Source organism: Leucoraja erinacea, chromosome 2 (assembly GCF_028641065.1).
Source record: "Leucoraja erinacea ecotype New England chromosome 2, Leri_hhj_1, whole genome shotgun sequence".
Taxonomy (NCBI): domain Eukaryota; kingdom Metazoa; phylum Chordata; class Chondrichthyes; order Rajiformes; family Rajidae; genus Leucoraja; species Leucoraja erinaceus.
This window is the reverse complement of record NC_073378.1, coordinates 32,392,575-32,407,911: the sequence shown is the minus strand read 5'-3', so window position 1 is coordinate 32,407,911 and position 15,337 is coordinate 32,392,575. Positions and strand designations below refer to the sequence as shown.

The 15,337-nt window shown below is 47.3% G+C and overlaps 1 protein-coding gene across 1 annotated transcript in view; it reads right to left on the bottom strand.

The window, feature by feature from the left end:
* Positions 1 to 568: 568 nt before the first annotated feature.
* The window catches only part of LOC129705730 (N-acetyllactosaminide beta-1,6-N-acetylglucosaminyl-transferase-like), a gene marked incomplete at its 5' end in the record, with an annotated part of 57,374 nt that continues 42,605 nt past the window's right edge, over positions 569 to 15,337 (bottom strand). The window contains one exon of the mRNA XM_055649495.1: positions 569 to 4,643. Within this exon, the coding sequence (XP_055505470.1) occupies positions 4,405 to 4,643 (239 nt within the window). The remainder of the gene's footprint in view (positions 4,644 to 15,337) is intronic.

Sequence of the window (15,337 nt, the reverse complement as noted above, 5' to 3'; positions counted from 1 at the left end):
ACCATCAATAGTGGAATCTAGTTTAATTGGAGAATAAGTAGACATAGAAAATAGGTGCATGGGTCGGGATTTCGGCCCTTCGAGCCAGCACCGCCATTCAATATGATCATGGCTGATCATCTAGAATCAGTACCCCATTCCTGCTTTCTCCCTATATCCCTTGATTCCGTTAGCCCTAAGATGGCCTACCCCTTATTCTTCAGCTTTAACTCTCTCTTGAAAACATCCAGTGAATTGGCCTCCACTGCGGCAGAGAATTCCACAGATTCACAACTCTCTGGGTGAAAAAGGTTTTTCCTCATCTCAGTCCTAAATGGCCTACCCCTTATTCTTCAGCTATAACACCTGGGTCTGGACTTTTAAGGAGCACTTAGACAAGTACTGAAGAAGGGTCTCGATCTGAAACGTCACCCTGGACCTAATTTCTATGTTTCTATGTTTCTATGTCCCACTGAGTTACTCCAGCATTTTGCGTCTATCTTCTAATACTTATTGTTTTTGTTTTGGCCACGACCAGACGATTACAAGACCATACTAAATGATTTTGCAGATCTATTCACTACAACTGTGTCAACGAGCAAAGTTTATATATTTTTTCCCAGTACGTTTCACCTCCTTACATTCTAATTTATCCAAAAACTCTGATATCGTAATCTGCTCCTTCTCACTGGCTACTTTGGTGTCCTTGCTTCCTGCCTCCTTCATAATCTGAATTTAGTTTATCCTTGAACCTCCCAACTACATTTTATCTCTGTTTGCTTCATTGTCACCTTCTCCGAGCCAACAATGATCTAATCCTCATTGTCCTTGTTCGCATCTCTTTTGATGTCTTGTTTTCACACCCTCCCCATCCATATCTCTGTCTCCCTCTCCCCTGACTCTCAATCCGATGAAGGGTCTTGACCCAAAACATCACCCATTTTATCCCTGTTTTCTTTGTTGTTAACTTCATCCACCTAACAATGATCTATTCTACATTTTCCTTGGTCTCCATTCCCCTTGCCCTTTTTTCACACCTTACACTTCCTTATCTACGTATCTCCCTCTCCCCTGACATCAGCCTGATGAAGGGTCTCGACCAGAAACGTCACCCATTCCTTCTCTCCAGAGATGCTGCCTGTCCCGCTGAGTTACTCCATCATTTTGTGTCTATCTTTCTCCACCTCATGTTTCGCTTGGGCATCTTTCAACCCAATGGTATGAGCTTTAATCTCTCTAATTTCAAGTAACCCTTGCATCCCCTATCTCACCGTCTCTCCCTTACCCTAGTCATCCTACTACTTTCATTGTTGTCCGCCTAGTTTCACTGTGTTCATACCCTTTGGTATCACCTCCTCCACAGCCAACAATGGACCATTATGAGCTCCACTTTTCCTTGGCCATCTGTGCCGGCTCTGATTTGTTGTGAACCTTTTTATACCTCTAGTTTCCCTCTCCCCCTGACTGAAGAAGGGTCCCAACCTTTATAGCAACAGAACATATTAAACATACAACAGGACAGCACAGGAATAGGACCTTCAGCCCACAATATCTGTGCTGGACACAACACCAAGACCATCTCTTATCTCTGGCGAAAAGTAGTAGGTAGCGTTACGGGTTGGTACCTTTCTTCCGACTGAAAGATTCCTCACATTTTCTTGCCTCCTGATCCCACCCCACCCCTCAAACTTTCATCTTTCAGTCTGAAGAAGGGTTCTGAAATGAAACTTCACCTATTCCGTTTCTCCAGAGATGCTGCACTGAGTTACTTCAGCATTTTTTGTCCACCTCTACACGTCTTGTCTGCAATCCTGGTTGATTTACAACAAAGAAACACTAGACTTACTCCACCTCCCACACTTTCAACCTATGGCAGAATTCATTGCCACAGCCGTCTGAGCTGGCCAAGTCAATGGATATTTTCAAGGCCTAGATAGACTGATTCTTGATTGATACGGGTGTCAGGTGTGACGGGGAGCAGGCAGGAGAATGGGGTTGGGGGGGAAAGATAGATCAGCTATGATTGAATGGCGGAGTGGGATTTGATGGGCCGAATGGCCTAATTCTGCTTATGAACTTAGTTTTGCACTCTGTGATCTCTCTAAATCTCTACCTTTATGCTCGATGTTCGAGACCGACCTCAAAGCTAAACTTTGTATTATTTTGAGTAATTTATTTAAGGCTTGGCGCTGCATCCGCATTTAATTACACCTCTGCGAACTGCCATTATGTTGTTTATCCACGTTAAGTGGTGCTTTTTAAGAGCAATGTGTTACTGTACAGTATGTACTCCTTACCCGTAATGTTTACTTTTAATCAGGTTTGGCTGAGATTTATGTGCTCAATTAGTACAAGCAGTTCAACCGCTGTCAGTCGAGGCACAAAATCAAACTCTCTCGTCTCACTAACCTATGAGAAGATAATTTTAAAATGGCAATGCCCTGATTCTAACGAACAATAAAATTAATTTGTTAATTTACATATTTACATAAATCCACAACTTGCATTAAAATCATAATTGTAAATGTGGTGAACTTTACCATTTGACTTTCATAATAAAAAGACAATAAGTTATAGCCCTGTCCCATGGTGCGAGTTCATTACAAGAGCTCTCCCAAGTTTAAAAAAAATCAAACTCGTGGTAAGCACGGAGAATGAACGTAGCGGGTACGTCTCTTACCGGCTTGTAACGTGATCGGCAGGTACTCGGTAAGACTCGCTAACGGCAGGTAAGCACGGGATGACTCGTGAAGATTTTTCAACATGTTGAAAAATGTCCACGAGAGCCCCGAGTACCGACGAGTGGCCATTACCGTAAATCTCCGAGTTTGAATCAGGGCAAACTCGGGAGAGCTCTTGGAATGAACTCGTACCGTGGGACAGGGATTTAAAGCAGCCCGGTTTCTAAGTTAAGTTCTAAGCCTGTTCCTTCCACAATACTCCGCTGTTAGAAAAACCGAGATTAGTACCGTAGCAGCGTGCCGGGACGCTCCCGCCAAGCAGTCCCGACTTGCCCGCCGCGCTCTCCGGGAACCCGCCCAAAGGCTCGCCGGTCGGCGTAACCGGGGACGTCGGAGGTGGGGGGCAAGGGCTGGTAGGGGGGGTGAACCGGGGTGATGCCTCCACCTTCAAGAGGCGCCCCCCCCAGGACACAAAGATGGCCAGGCGAGGAGAGGACAGGAGAGGGACATCGGTTGGCGGGAACTGCTCCAGTTCATCGAGCGCGCGGGCCGACCGGACTCTGAATATTGGCGCCAATAATGGCGGCGCTCGCATGTGTAATGCGTGCAAACAGAATTTCACTGCGGCAAATAAAGCATTGACCATTGGAACAGATGAGGAACAGCAGAGAGCTCTGGACTGCTCTTCTGCATTATTTAGAGCCGACTAACTTGGTCAGTTAGACATCCAATCGTAAATAATGTTCAGCAAATTTGGAGGAACACATAAATACAGTAAACCCTCGGACCTGGGGGGGGGGAGGATGGGGCCCGTTATTGCCGATTGTGCTCTGTAACCGAGTGTTGTTTATAGAGTGGAAATAGGCCTTTTAGGCCCACCGAGTCCACGCCATCCAGCGATCAGCCCGGGGCCAGAGGCCACAGCCTCAGAATAAAAGGATGTACCTTTAGAAAGGAGTTGAGGAGGAATTTCTATTGTCAGAGGGATCACTGTATAAAATTCCCATTAACGGACAAAGGCTGGGGACGCAAGCCAAATAGTTGTGTTGGCTCCAAAAGGAATAAGTGCTTAAAGACCAAGATAAACACAAAGTGCTGGAGTAACTCAGCGGGTCAGACAGCATCTTTGGGGAGAAGAAATAGATGATGTTCTTTGCCAGACCCGATGCTGCCTGACCTACTGAGTCCCTCCAGCTTTTTGTGGCTATCATCGATTTGAAGCAGCATCTGCAGTTCCTTCCTACACACGTGCTTAATGACGGCTGGGTTGGGTTGGGATGGGATGGGTCGGGTCGGGTTGGGTTGGGTTTGTATTGGATTGGGTTGCGTTGGGGTTGGGTTGGTATTGGGTTGGGGTTGTGTTGGGTTCGGTTGGGTTGGGTTAGGTTGGCATCCATCCATCTGCGAGAGAGGCTGGTGTGGCTTTGACGTTGTCCGATTTGGAGAGGGGAATGTTTCATCTGTAGTTGCTACCCCGCTGTGGCTGAGTAGTCCCGTCCTCGACAGGCTGACAGTCCCACAACTCCAACAGGTGAAGTTGTCTCTGCCCGTTGGATCGGGGAGAGCGTCGCGGTCCCTGTCGCTGTCGGCCATCTTGTAACGTTGGCGCCCGGCCTCCAGGTTCTTGGACCATAACAGGAGAAACCGTTTTTTTTCCTATTGAACTGATAGAAAGGCGGGTACGTTTTGAAGGTAAGTGGGCACTTCCTTCAATTGTTGATCACTCAAGGGTCTTCAGATGGGGTCAGGTATTGCAGTCGTCACCCTCGATGTCAAAGAAGCACTTGTTCTTGGTAACCCGCCATTCTGGCTGAATGGGGACTTCCGACTGAGACAACGTTTTGCGCCGTAACCAACGCTCCATGCACTCGGCCACCAGAGGGTGATTGTCAACCTCAAACTTGTTGGCAAATAAGCTGTCCCTTTGAATCAGCCACTCCAGGTCCCCCAATCCGTACACGCAGATGTTGTGGACGTAATGACCTGAGGGAAGCAAAACAGACTGTTAAAGGCAAAGTTAGGCACAAAAAGCTGGAGTAACTCAGCAGGTCAGGCAGCATCTCTAGGGAAAAGGAATGGGCGATTTTCGGATCGAGACCCGTCTTCAGACTGTGATTCGGGGGAAATGGAAAACGAGAGATAGTTTAGTTTAGATTCAGATTCAATTTTAATTGTCATTGTCAGTGTACAGTACAGAGACAACGAAATGCATGCACGGAGTTAGTTTAGAGATACAGCGCGGAAACAGGCCCTTCGTCCCACCGAGTCCACACCGACCAGCGATCATTCCTTCACTCTAGTCTACTTTAGTTTAGTTTAGAGATACAGTGCGAAAATAAGCTCGTCGGCCCACCGAGTCAACGCCGACCATTGGTCACCAGTTCACACAAGTTTAGTTTAGTTTAGAGATACAGCCCGGAAACAGGTTCTTCGGCCGACCGAGTCCGCACTGACCGTCGATCGCCTGATCGTAGACACAAAAAGCTGAAGTGACTGAGCAGGTCAGACAGCATCTCTGGAAAAGTGGAAGAGGTGACATTTCAGGTCGAGACCCTCTTCAGACCCGTTCACGCTAGTTTCTTGGTTTCTTGGTCCTCCAAAATATTCCAAATGGAATTTAAACTGGAGGTGGGACTAGTTTAGTCTAGGTTAGTTTAGAGATACAGCTACGTCCCAACGAGCCCGCGCCAACCATCGATCACCCGTTCACACTGGTTTAGTCGAGAGACACAGCGTGCAAACAGGTCCTTCAGCCCACGGAGTCAACACTGATCATCTAGCACCCGTTCACACTGGTTTAGTTTAGTTTTGTTTAATTTAGTTTAGTTTAGATTAGAGATACAGTGCAGAAACACGCCCGTCAGCCCACCGAGTCCGTACCGACCATCAGTCATGCATTCTCACTAGTTTAGTTTAGTTTAGTTTAGTTTAGAGAGCCAGAGAACATAGGTTTAAAGAGAGGGGGGGAGCAACATTTAAAAGCAACCCGAGGGGCGACCTATTTACACAAAGGGTGGTGGGTGTATGGAATGAGCAGCTGGAGGTACATTTAAACAGGTACATGAACGGGACAGGTTTAGAGAGATATGAGCCAAATGCAGGCAAGTGGGACTAGTGAAGACGGGGCATGCTGGTGGGTGTGGGCATGTTGGACCGAAGGGCCTGTTTCAATGCCGTATCACTCCATGACCTTTCAGTGCCATACTCTTCACCACCACAAGGTGGAGCTCCTTCAACAGAAGTAATATTTATGTCTGAAACTGGCCTCCCAAATACCTAGTGGTATAAAAACAAACCATCGATCCAGGCAGCATCTGTGGAGGGAAACCGTGGGGCGGCATGGTGGAGCCAAAATTGGATAGTTATATGGATGGGAAGGGAATGGAGGGTTATGGTCTGAGCGCAGGTATATGGGACTAGGGGAGATTATGTGTTCGGCACGGACTAGAAGGGTCGAGATGGCCTATTTCCGTGCTGTAATTGTTATATGGTTATATGGTTATATGGTAGCAGTGGTAGAGTTACTGCCTCACAGCGCCAGAGACCGGGGTTCGATCCTGACTACCGGAGCTGTCTGTACGGAGTTTGTACGCCCTCCCCGTGACCTGGGTGGGTTTTCTCCGGGATCTCCGGTTTCCTCCCACACTCCAAAGACGTACAGGTTTGCAGGTTAATTGTCTTGGTGTAATTGCAAGTTGTCCCTGATAATTGTAAACTGTGTGTGCAGGATAGCGTTAGTGTGCGGGGATCACTGGTCAGCACAGACTCGGTGTGTCGAAGGGCCTGATTCTGTGTTGTATTTCTAAACTAAACTAAACAAACAGATGATGTTTTGGGTCAGGACCCTTCTTTGATCTGACCTCTTACCTTCAAGCTATGCCCTCTGCTATTGGATGATAGCAGAGGGCATAGCTTCACAGCTTAAGGATAAGGGGGAAATCCTTTAGAACCGAGATGAGGAGAACTTTTTTCACACAGAGAGTGGTGAATCTCTGGAACTCTCTGCCACAGAGGGTAGTTGAGGCCAGTTCATTGGCTATATTTAAGAGGGAGTTAGATGTGGCCCTTGTGATCAGAGGGTATGGAGAGAAGGCAGGTACGGGATACTGATTTGGATGATCAGCCATGATCATATTGAATGGCGGTGCAGGCTCGAAGGGCCGAATGGCCTACTCCTGCACCTAATTTCTATGTTTTTATGTTTCTATGATTCCACCGTAGGAAAAAGGTTCTGACTGTCTACCCTGTCTACACCTCTCATAATTTGATACATTTCTGTCAGGTCTCCCCTCAGCCTTCGACACTCCAGAGAAAACAACCATGTTTGTACAACCATCTTCACATAACTAACACCCTCTAATCCAAGATTTAATCGGAACTTGAAGGGCAACATTTTTTACACAGAGGGTGTAGGGTGTATGGAACGAGTTGCCAGATGAAGGCCGGTGCAACAGCTATCGAGTGGACGTGGAGAGGATGTTTCCAGTTGTGGGAGAGTCTAGGACCAGAGGTCATAGAATTAAAGGACATTCTTTTCGGAAGGAGATGAGGAGAAATTTCTTCAGTCGGAGGGTGATGAATCTGTGGAATTCTTTGCCACAGAAGGCTGTGGAGGCCAAGCCAGTGGATATTTTTAAGGCAGAAATAGATAGATTCTTGATTAGTACGGGTGTCAGAGGTTATGGGGAGAAGGCAGGAGGAGTGGGGTTGGGGGGAGATAGATCAGCCATGAATGAATGGCGGAGAAAACTTGATGGGCCGAATGGCCTAATTCTGCTCCTATCAATTATGATCTAATGATCTTATAACCACATTTCAAAGACATTTGGGTAGGTACATGGAAAGTGAAGCTTTGGAGGGAACTGGGCCGGAGGGACTAGTGAGGATGGGACATCGTAGTCGGCTTGGTCAAGTTTGGCCCAAGGGCTTGTTTCCTGCCTGTATGACTCTATGGCTGATAGTTGTGTGGGAGGGGAGAAAGCAGGAAAAGAGGATAAAAGAGCCGAAGATAGACACAAAATGCTGGAGTAACTCAGCAGGACAGGCAGCATCTCTGGAGAGAAGGAATAGGTGACGTTTTGGGTTGAGAGGGTTGATGTCAGGGGAGAGGGATATACATTGATAAGGAAGTGCAAGGTGTGAAAACAGGACAAAGGGGATGGAGATCATGGAAAAATGTAGAGTAGATCATTGCTGGCTGGGAGAAAGCAAACAGATAAAATGTAGTTGGAGACAATCAGACTGGTCAGAGAACTGGGAAGGGGGAGGGATGGAAAGAGAGGGAAAGCAAGGGTTACTTGAAGTTAAAGAAGTCAATGTTCATATGCTGGGGTGTTAGCTGCCCAAACAAAATATGAGGTGCAGTTCCTCCAATTTGCGCTAGGCCTCTCTGACTAGAAGTTGTTTTGTGTGTCTTCACTTTCAAAGTATCTGAATCTTCAGAGGCAGTCTTGTCAGTTATGATGTTTAGAAATTATCCACGAACCCAACCCACTTGTCTACACACAGAACGATAGAGGCTGTATTCAGTCAGATGCTTTTCTCTTTGTGCTTACAGAGTATTCCTCCACCACCAGGGGGCAGCAAAGTGGCTCAGCAGTAGAGTTGCTGCCTCACAGCGCCAGAGACCCTGGTTCGATCCTGACTACGGGTGCTGTTTGTACGGAGTTAGCACGTTCTGACCGTGACCGCGTGGGCTTTCTCCGGGTGCTCCAGTTTCCTCCCGCCCTCCTAGGACGGGCAGATTTGCAGGTTAATCCGCTTCTGTAAAATCGACCCTAGTGTGTAGGATGGAGCTAGTGTACGGGCGATTACTAATTGGCGCAGTCTTGGAGGCCAAAGGGCCTGTTTCTACCTTGTATCTTTAAATCTGAGGGTGAGAACCAGAGAACATAGGTTTAAGGTGGGGGGGGGGGGGGGGGGAGATTTAATAGGAATCTGAGGGGTATATTTTTCACACAAAAAGGGTGGTGGGTGTACGGAACGAGCTGCCGGAGGAGGTAGTTTAGTTTTTAGTCTAGAGATATAACATTGAAACAGGCCCTTCGGCCACGTTTAAGAAATAGAAGAGTCAGGAATTGATGGTGCAGCTTTTTATAAAACTGCATTTCCAGGAACTATCTGTTTAAGAAGAAACTGCATTTCCAGGAAAATCAAAGGTAGACAAAAATGCTGGAGAAACTCAGCGGGAGAGGCAGCATCTATGGAGCGAAAGAAATAGGCAACGTTTCGGGCTGAAACTTTGCCTATTTCCTTCGCTCCATAGATGCTGCCTCACCCGCTGTGTTTCTCCAGCATTTTTGTCTTTCCAGGAACTATCATCAGGTTTAAGAAAAATTGAGACAGGAACATGGATAAGATGTGGATCAGATAATTGAGACAGGATCGTGGATAAGATATGTTTAGATGGATATGGGCCAAACGCAGGCAGGTGGGACTCGTGTAGATGGGACATGTTGGTCGGCGTGGGCAAGTTGGGCCGAGAGGCCTGTTTCCAAGCTGTATCACTCTATGACTCTGACTCTAAATTGTCTCCTTGTAGGTTGGGGGGTGGGGTTTAGAATGACAGAGGATTTACTATATGATGATATGAATATTATGTAGCATAAGGTCATAAGTGACCGTTAGATTTAGCTCTTAGGGCTATCAGACTATTGATTACCCATTCACACCAGTCATTCTTGCTATTCAGAGAGTGCAGCGTAGGTTCACCAGGATAATTCCCGGGATGGCAGGACTGACCACCACATGATGAAAGAATGGGTCGACTGGGCTTGTATTCACTGGAATTTAGAAGGATGAGATGATCTCTTTTCGAAACATATAACATTCTTGAGGGATTGGACAGGCTAGATGCAGGAAAAATACAGGAAAAATGTTCCCAATGTTGGGGGAGTCCAGAACCAGGGGTCACACAGTTTAAGAATAAGGGGTAGGCCAGTTAGGACTGAGATGAAGAAAAATCTTTTCACGCAGAGAGTTGTGAATCTGTGGAATTCTCTGGCTCAGGGGGCGGTGGAGGCCGGTTCTCTGGATGCTTTCAAGAGAGAGTTAGATAGAGCTCTTAGGGCGAACAAAATCAAGGGATATGGGAGAAGGCAGGAACGGGGTACTGATTTTGGATGATCAGCCATGATCAGATTGAATGGCGGTGCTGGCTCGAAGGGCCGAATGGCCTACTCCTGCACCTATGTTTCTATGTTTCTATCATGTGTGACTCTATGACTAAACTAAACCACATCCCCTCTCCGTTTTTAAGAAGGAACTGCAGATGCTGGACAATCGAAGGTACGCAAAAATGCTGGAGAAACTCAGCGGGTGCAGCAACATCTATGGAGCGAAGGAAATAGGCAACGTTTTGGGCCGAAACCCTTCTTCAGGTTTCGGCCCGAAACGTTGCCTATTTCCTTTGCTCCGTAGATGCTGCTGCACCCGCTGAGTTTCTCCAGCGTTTTTGTGTACCATCTCCTCTCCGTCTGCTTTTTTGTGCTAAATAAAGACCTATTACGTCTGCTCTGGGTCTGCACGCAGCTCATTAAAAGTTGCAATAACTTTAATGATCTCTTCAGCACCGCATCATTAATGTCAAAACCCACCGACCTAGAAACACAAAGGCTACAGTGACGCTGCCTCTACCATGGCTTGTCACAATGCCAAATCTAATCTTGGCTGGGGTCAACATTCCGAATCTCTTCACATAGCAACATTGTGGGAATGCAGCAGTGATTTTTTTTTGTTTAGTTCACAAGTTCACAAGTTACCGGAGTAGAATCAGGCTATTCGGCCCATCGACTCCACTCCGCCATTCAATCATGGCTGATCTCTGCCTCCCAATCCCATTTTCCTGCCTTCACCCCATGACCCTTGACACCCGTTCCAATCAAAAATTTGCCTACCTCTGCGTTAAAAATATTCACTGACTTGGCCCCCACAGCCCTCTGTGGCAATGTGTTCCACAGATTCACCACTCTCCGACTAAAGAAGTCCCTCCTCACCTCCTTTCCAAAACAGCGCCCTTTCATTCTCAGGCTATGACCCCAGGTCCTAGACTCTCCCACCAGTGGAAACATCCTCTCCACATCCACTCTATCTATGCCTTTCATTATTCTGTAAGTTTCAATGAGGTCTCCCCATAACCTTCGAAACTCCAGCGAGTAGAGGCCCAGTGCTAACAAGTGCTAACCCACTCATTCCTACGATCATTCTTGTAAATCATCACTGGACCCTCTCCAGAGCCTGCACATCCACAATTCAGAGATACGGCATGGAAACAGGCCCTTCGGCCCACCGGGTCCGTACCAACCAGGGATCCCCGCACATTAACACTATCCTACACACACACACACACACACTAGGGACAATTTTAAAAACATTTTTACCAAAGCCAATTGACCGACAAACGTACGTCTTTGGAGTGCGGGAGGAAACCGGAGCACCCCGAGATTTGGTGGGCCGAAGGGCCTGTTTCCGCACACGGTATTTCTAAACTAAACTACACTAAACAAGACCATGCAAATTACATTCAATGATAGCCATAACCTTGCCAGAAGAAAATACCTCACAAAGCATTTCAGAAAACTATCTGCGGTAGGAATGCAGACAAGTCCTGTGAAGTCTGGGTGTGTGCATACGAAGAAATTTAAAACACTTCTGTAAATTACAAATACGCTTTTCAGAAGATAAAACTAATGAAGATAGACCCAAATTGCTGGAGTAACTCAACGGGTCAGGCAACATCTCTGGAGAGAAAGAATGGGTGACGTTTCGGGTCGAGACTCTTCTTCAGACTGAGTCAGAGAGGGGGTCACTGTAGGTCTGGGAAGGTACAGAACAAAGCCATCTTCAGTGAAACATTTTAAGGTCAGGAGGTCATAAGGAATAGGAGTAGAATTTGGCAATTTGGCCCATCAAGTTTACGATAGATCAGCCATTCAATCATGGCTGATCATTAACCCCATTCTCCTGCTTTCTCCCCATAACCTCTGACACCTGCACTATCTCTCCATCTATCTCTGCCTTAAAAATATCCACTGACTTGGCCCCCACAGCCTTCTGTGGAAAATAATTCCACAGATTCAGCACCATCTGACTGAAGAAATTTCTCCTCATCCCCTTCCTGAAAAAAACGCCCTTTAATTCTGATGCTCTGACCTCTGGTCCTAGACTCTCCCGCTAGTGGAAACATCCTCTCCACATCCGCTCTATCCAAGCCGTTCACTATTCTGTATGTTTCAATGAGGTCACCCCCTCATTTTTCTAAACTCCAGCGAGTACAGGCCCAGTGCCGACAAATACTCATCATATGTTAACCCACTCATTCCTGGATCATTTTTGTAAACGTCCTGTGGATCCTCTCCAGAGCCAGCACATCCTCCCTCAGATATGGTGCCCAAAATTGCTCACAATACTCCAAATGTGGCCTGACCAGCGTGTTATAGAGCCTCAGCATTATATCCCTGTTTTTGTACAAAAGCATTCTTGAAATAAATGCTAGCATTGTGTTTGCTTTCTTTATTACTGATTTTGTGTCTATCTTCAGTGTAAAAGCTTTGTTCTGCACCTTCCTATATGTCCAGTATCCCCCTCCCTGACTCTCAGTCTGAAGAAGGGTCCTGACCCAAAACGTCACCTATTCCTTCTCTCCTGAGATGCTGCCTGACCCGTTGAGTTACTTCAGCATTTTATGTCTATCTTCGGTGAAAATCAGCATCTGCTGTCTCTTACACATTTTAATTTAGTTTAGTTTTGGAGAAACAGGCCCTTCAGCACAACGAATCTGCACCGACCAGCGATCCTCACACACTAACACTACCCTACACACACCATACCAAGCCAATTAACCTACAAACCTGTACGTCTTTGAAGTGAGGGAAGAAACCTAAGATCCCGGAGAAAACCCACGCAGGTCACGGGGAGAACGTACAAACTCCGTACAGCCAGCACCCGTCGGCAGGACCCTGGTGCTGTAAGGCAGCAACTCTACCGCTGCGCCACCGTGCCAATCCGCAGTTCCTTGTTTCTACATGAGGAGGGATTTCCTAATACGAGGGCAGTGAAACATGATGTAAGTAAGTAAGTTTATTGGCCAAGTATTCACATACAAGGAATTTGCCTTGGTGCTCCGCCCACAAGTAACAAAGTATGTTTCGAAGTATATCCAGAGGGGAATGTGTTGTGTAGGAAGGAACTGCGGATGATGGTTTAAACTGAAGACAGACACAAAAAGTTGGAGTAGCTCAGCGGGTCAGGCAGCATCTCTGGAGAGAAGGAATGGGTGATGTTTCGGGCGGAGACCCTTCTTCAGAGTGCTGTTAATGGGCCAGTGCAGAGCTCACCACTGTGCTGTGCTTTGCTCTGGGTGTGTGGGAGAGGGAGGCACGAGCTCCGTCATGGCGACAGCTCCAATTCCATATAGAGTAAAACTTGTAGAAAGGAAAACAATCGCAGGGAGGACAACGCAGTGAGGGGTGCGGGGGAGGGAAGAATCTTTCAGCTAGGCTTCAAAAATAAACTCTGTAATAAAAAATACACACAGAAGGACGGCACAGTCCACAGCTCTCGTTGTTGTTTATTCTCGCCGTTCCGTGTTGCCAGTTCTATACATAGTAGTTTACGAGGGTGGCACGGTGGCGCAGAGTTGCTGCCTCACAGCGCCGGAGACCCGGGTTCGATCCCAACTACGGGCGCTGTCTGTACATTCTCTCCGTGACCTGCGTGGGTTTTCTCCGGGTGCTCCGGTGTACTCCCACACTCCATAGACGTACGGGTTTGTAGCTTAATTGGATTTGGTAAAATAGTAAATTGACCCTAGTGTGTGTAGTTTGGTGTTAGTGCACGGGGATCGCTGGTTGGTGTGGACTCGCTGAGCCCAAGGGCATGTTTCCACATACTACCTCCAAACTCTAGTTTTTGCTTACAGATACAGATGCTCCCTGACCTTTGCTGGTAGCTGGGACTGGTGAGACACGTTGGTCGATGTGGGCAAGTTGGGACAAATTGCCTGTTTCCGCGCTGTAAAGGGCCTGTCCCACGATGCGAGTTCACCCAAGATCTCTTCCGTGTTAAAAAAAAAATCAAACTCGTGGTAAATACGTAGAATGTACGTAGCGGGTACGTCGGGTTACTCGTGGCTGTCTTGTAGCGGCTCGTAACGCTAACGGCAGGTACTCGGGAAACCCGGAAACTCGTGAAGTTTTTTCAACAGTGTGAAAAATGTCCAAGAGTAAAAAAATACTCGTGATGAGGTTTCACGAGTTTGATTCTTTTTTAAACTCGGGAGAACTCTTGAGTAAACTCGCATCGTGGGACAGGCCCTTAAGACTCTATGACAGTGACTCCATCGAAACATAGAAAATAGGTCCAGGAGTAGGCCATTCGGCCCTTCGAACCAGCACCGCCATTCAATATGATCATGGCTGATCACCCAAAATCAGTACCCTGTTCCTGCTTTCTCTCCATATCCCTTTATTCCTTTAGTGCTAATTCTAACTCTCTCTTGTAAACATCCAGTGAATTGGCCTCCAGTGATTACTGTGGCACAGAGCCACAACTCTCTGAGTGAAAAGGTTTTTCCTCATCTCAGTCCTAAATGGCCTCCCCCTTATTCTTGAACTGTGTGAATCCTGATTCTGGACTCCCCCAACATGGGGAACATTTTTCCTGCTTCTAGCCTGTCCTTCTAAAGGGCCGACCAGCGATTCCCGCACACTAACACTTTCCTACACACACTGGGGACAATTTACATTTTATACCAAGCCAAATAACCTACTAACCCGTACGTCTTTGGAGTGCGGGAGGAAACCAAGGATCGTTGAAAAAACGCTCTCATCCTTCTAAATTCTAGTGAATACAAGCCCAGTCGACCCATTCTTTCATCATGTGGTGGTCAGTCCCGCCATCCCGGGAATTAATCTGGTGAACCTACGCTGCACTCTCTCAATAGCAAGAATGAACTAGTGTGAATGGGTGAAAAATAGTGGGATAGTCCCGGAGAAAACATGTCCCACTAAATCAGACGTTACTCAAGTCTCGGAAACGGAAGTGCTACTTCACTAACTTTACTTTTCTAACTTTCTATTTGACGCGGAGACCAAGGTGGAGCTCCAACGCAGAGACCATACGGGAGTTAATGCTGGCATAACGCAGCAGGTCAGGCAGCATCTCGTGAGAGAATAACCAGGCAACGCCTCAGGTGGGGATCTTCCCCAGACCGCCAGTCTGTCCGGGGCTTTAGACCCCTGTGCATTACCTCGCTGCCTGACCCGCTGAGCTGCTCCAGCATTTTGTGCCTATATTTGGCAGAAAACAGCATCTGCAGTTCCTTGTTATTAAATTTTGACCATGGAGGAGCTCTGAGGTGGAGACCACGGTGGTAGCTCCATCCTGGAGACCAAAGGAGGAGGAGCTCTGAGGTGGAGACCACGGTGGTAGCTCCGTCCTGGAGACCAAAGGGGGAGCTCTGTCTTGGAGACCACAGGAGGGGCTCCAATTTGGAGGCCGCAGAGGGGGACCACCGGGGGAGCTCCGTCCTGGAGACCACGGAGGGACCATCCATGAGAACAGCTGAATCAAACGATGAGCGTTTGTCGGCACTGGGCCTGTACTCGCTGAAGTTGAGAAGAATGAGGGGGGACCTCATTGAAACATAGAATAGTGAAAGGCTTGGATAGAGTGGATGT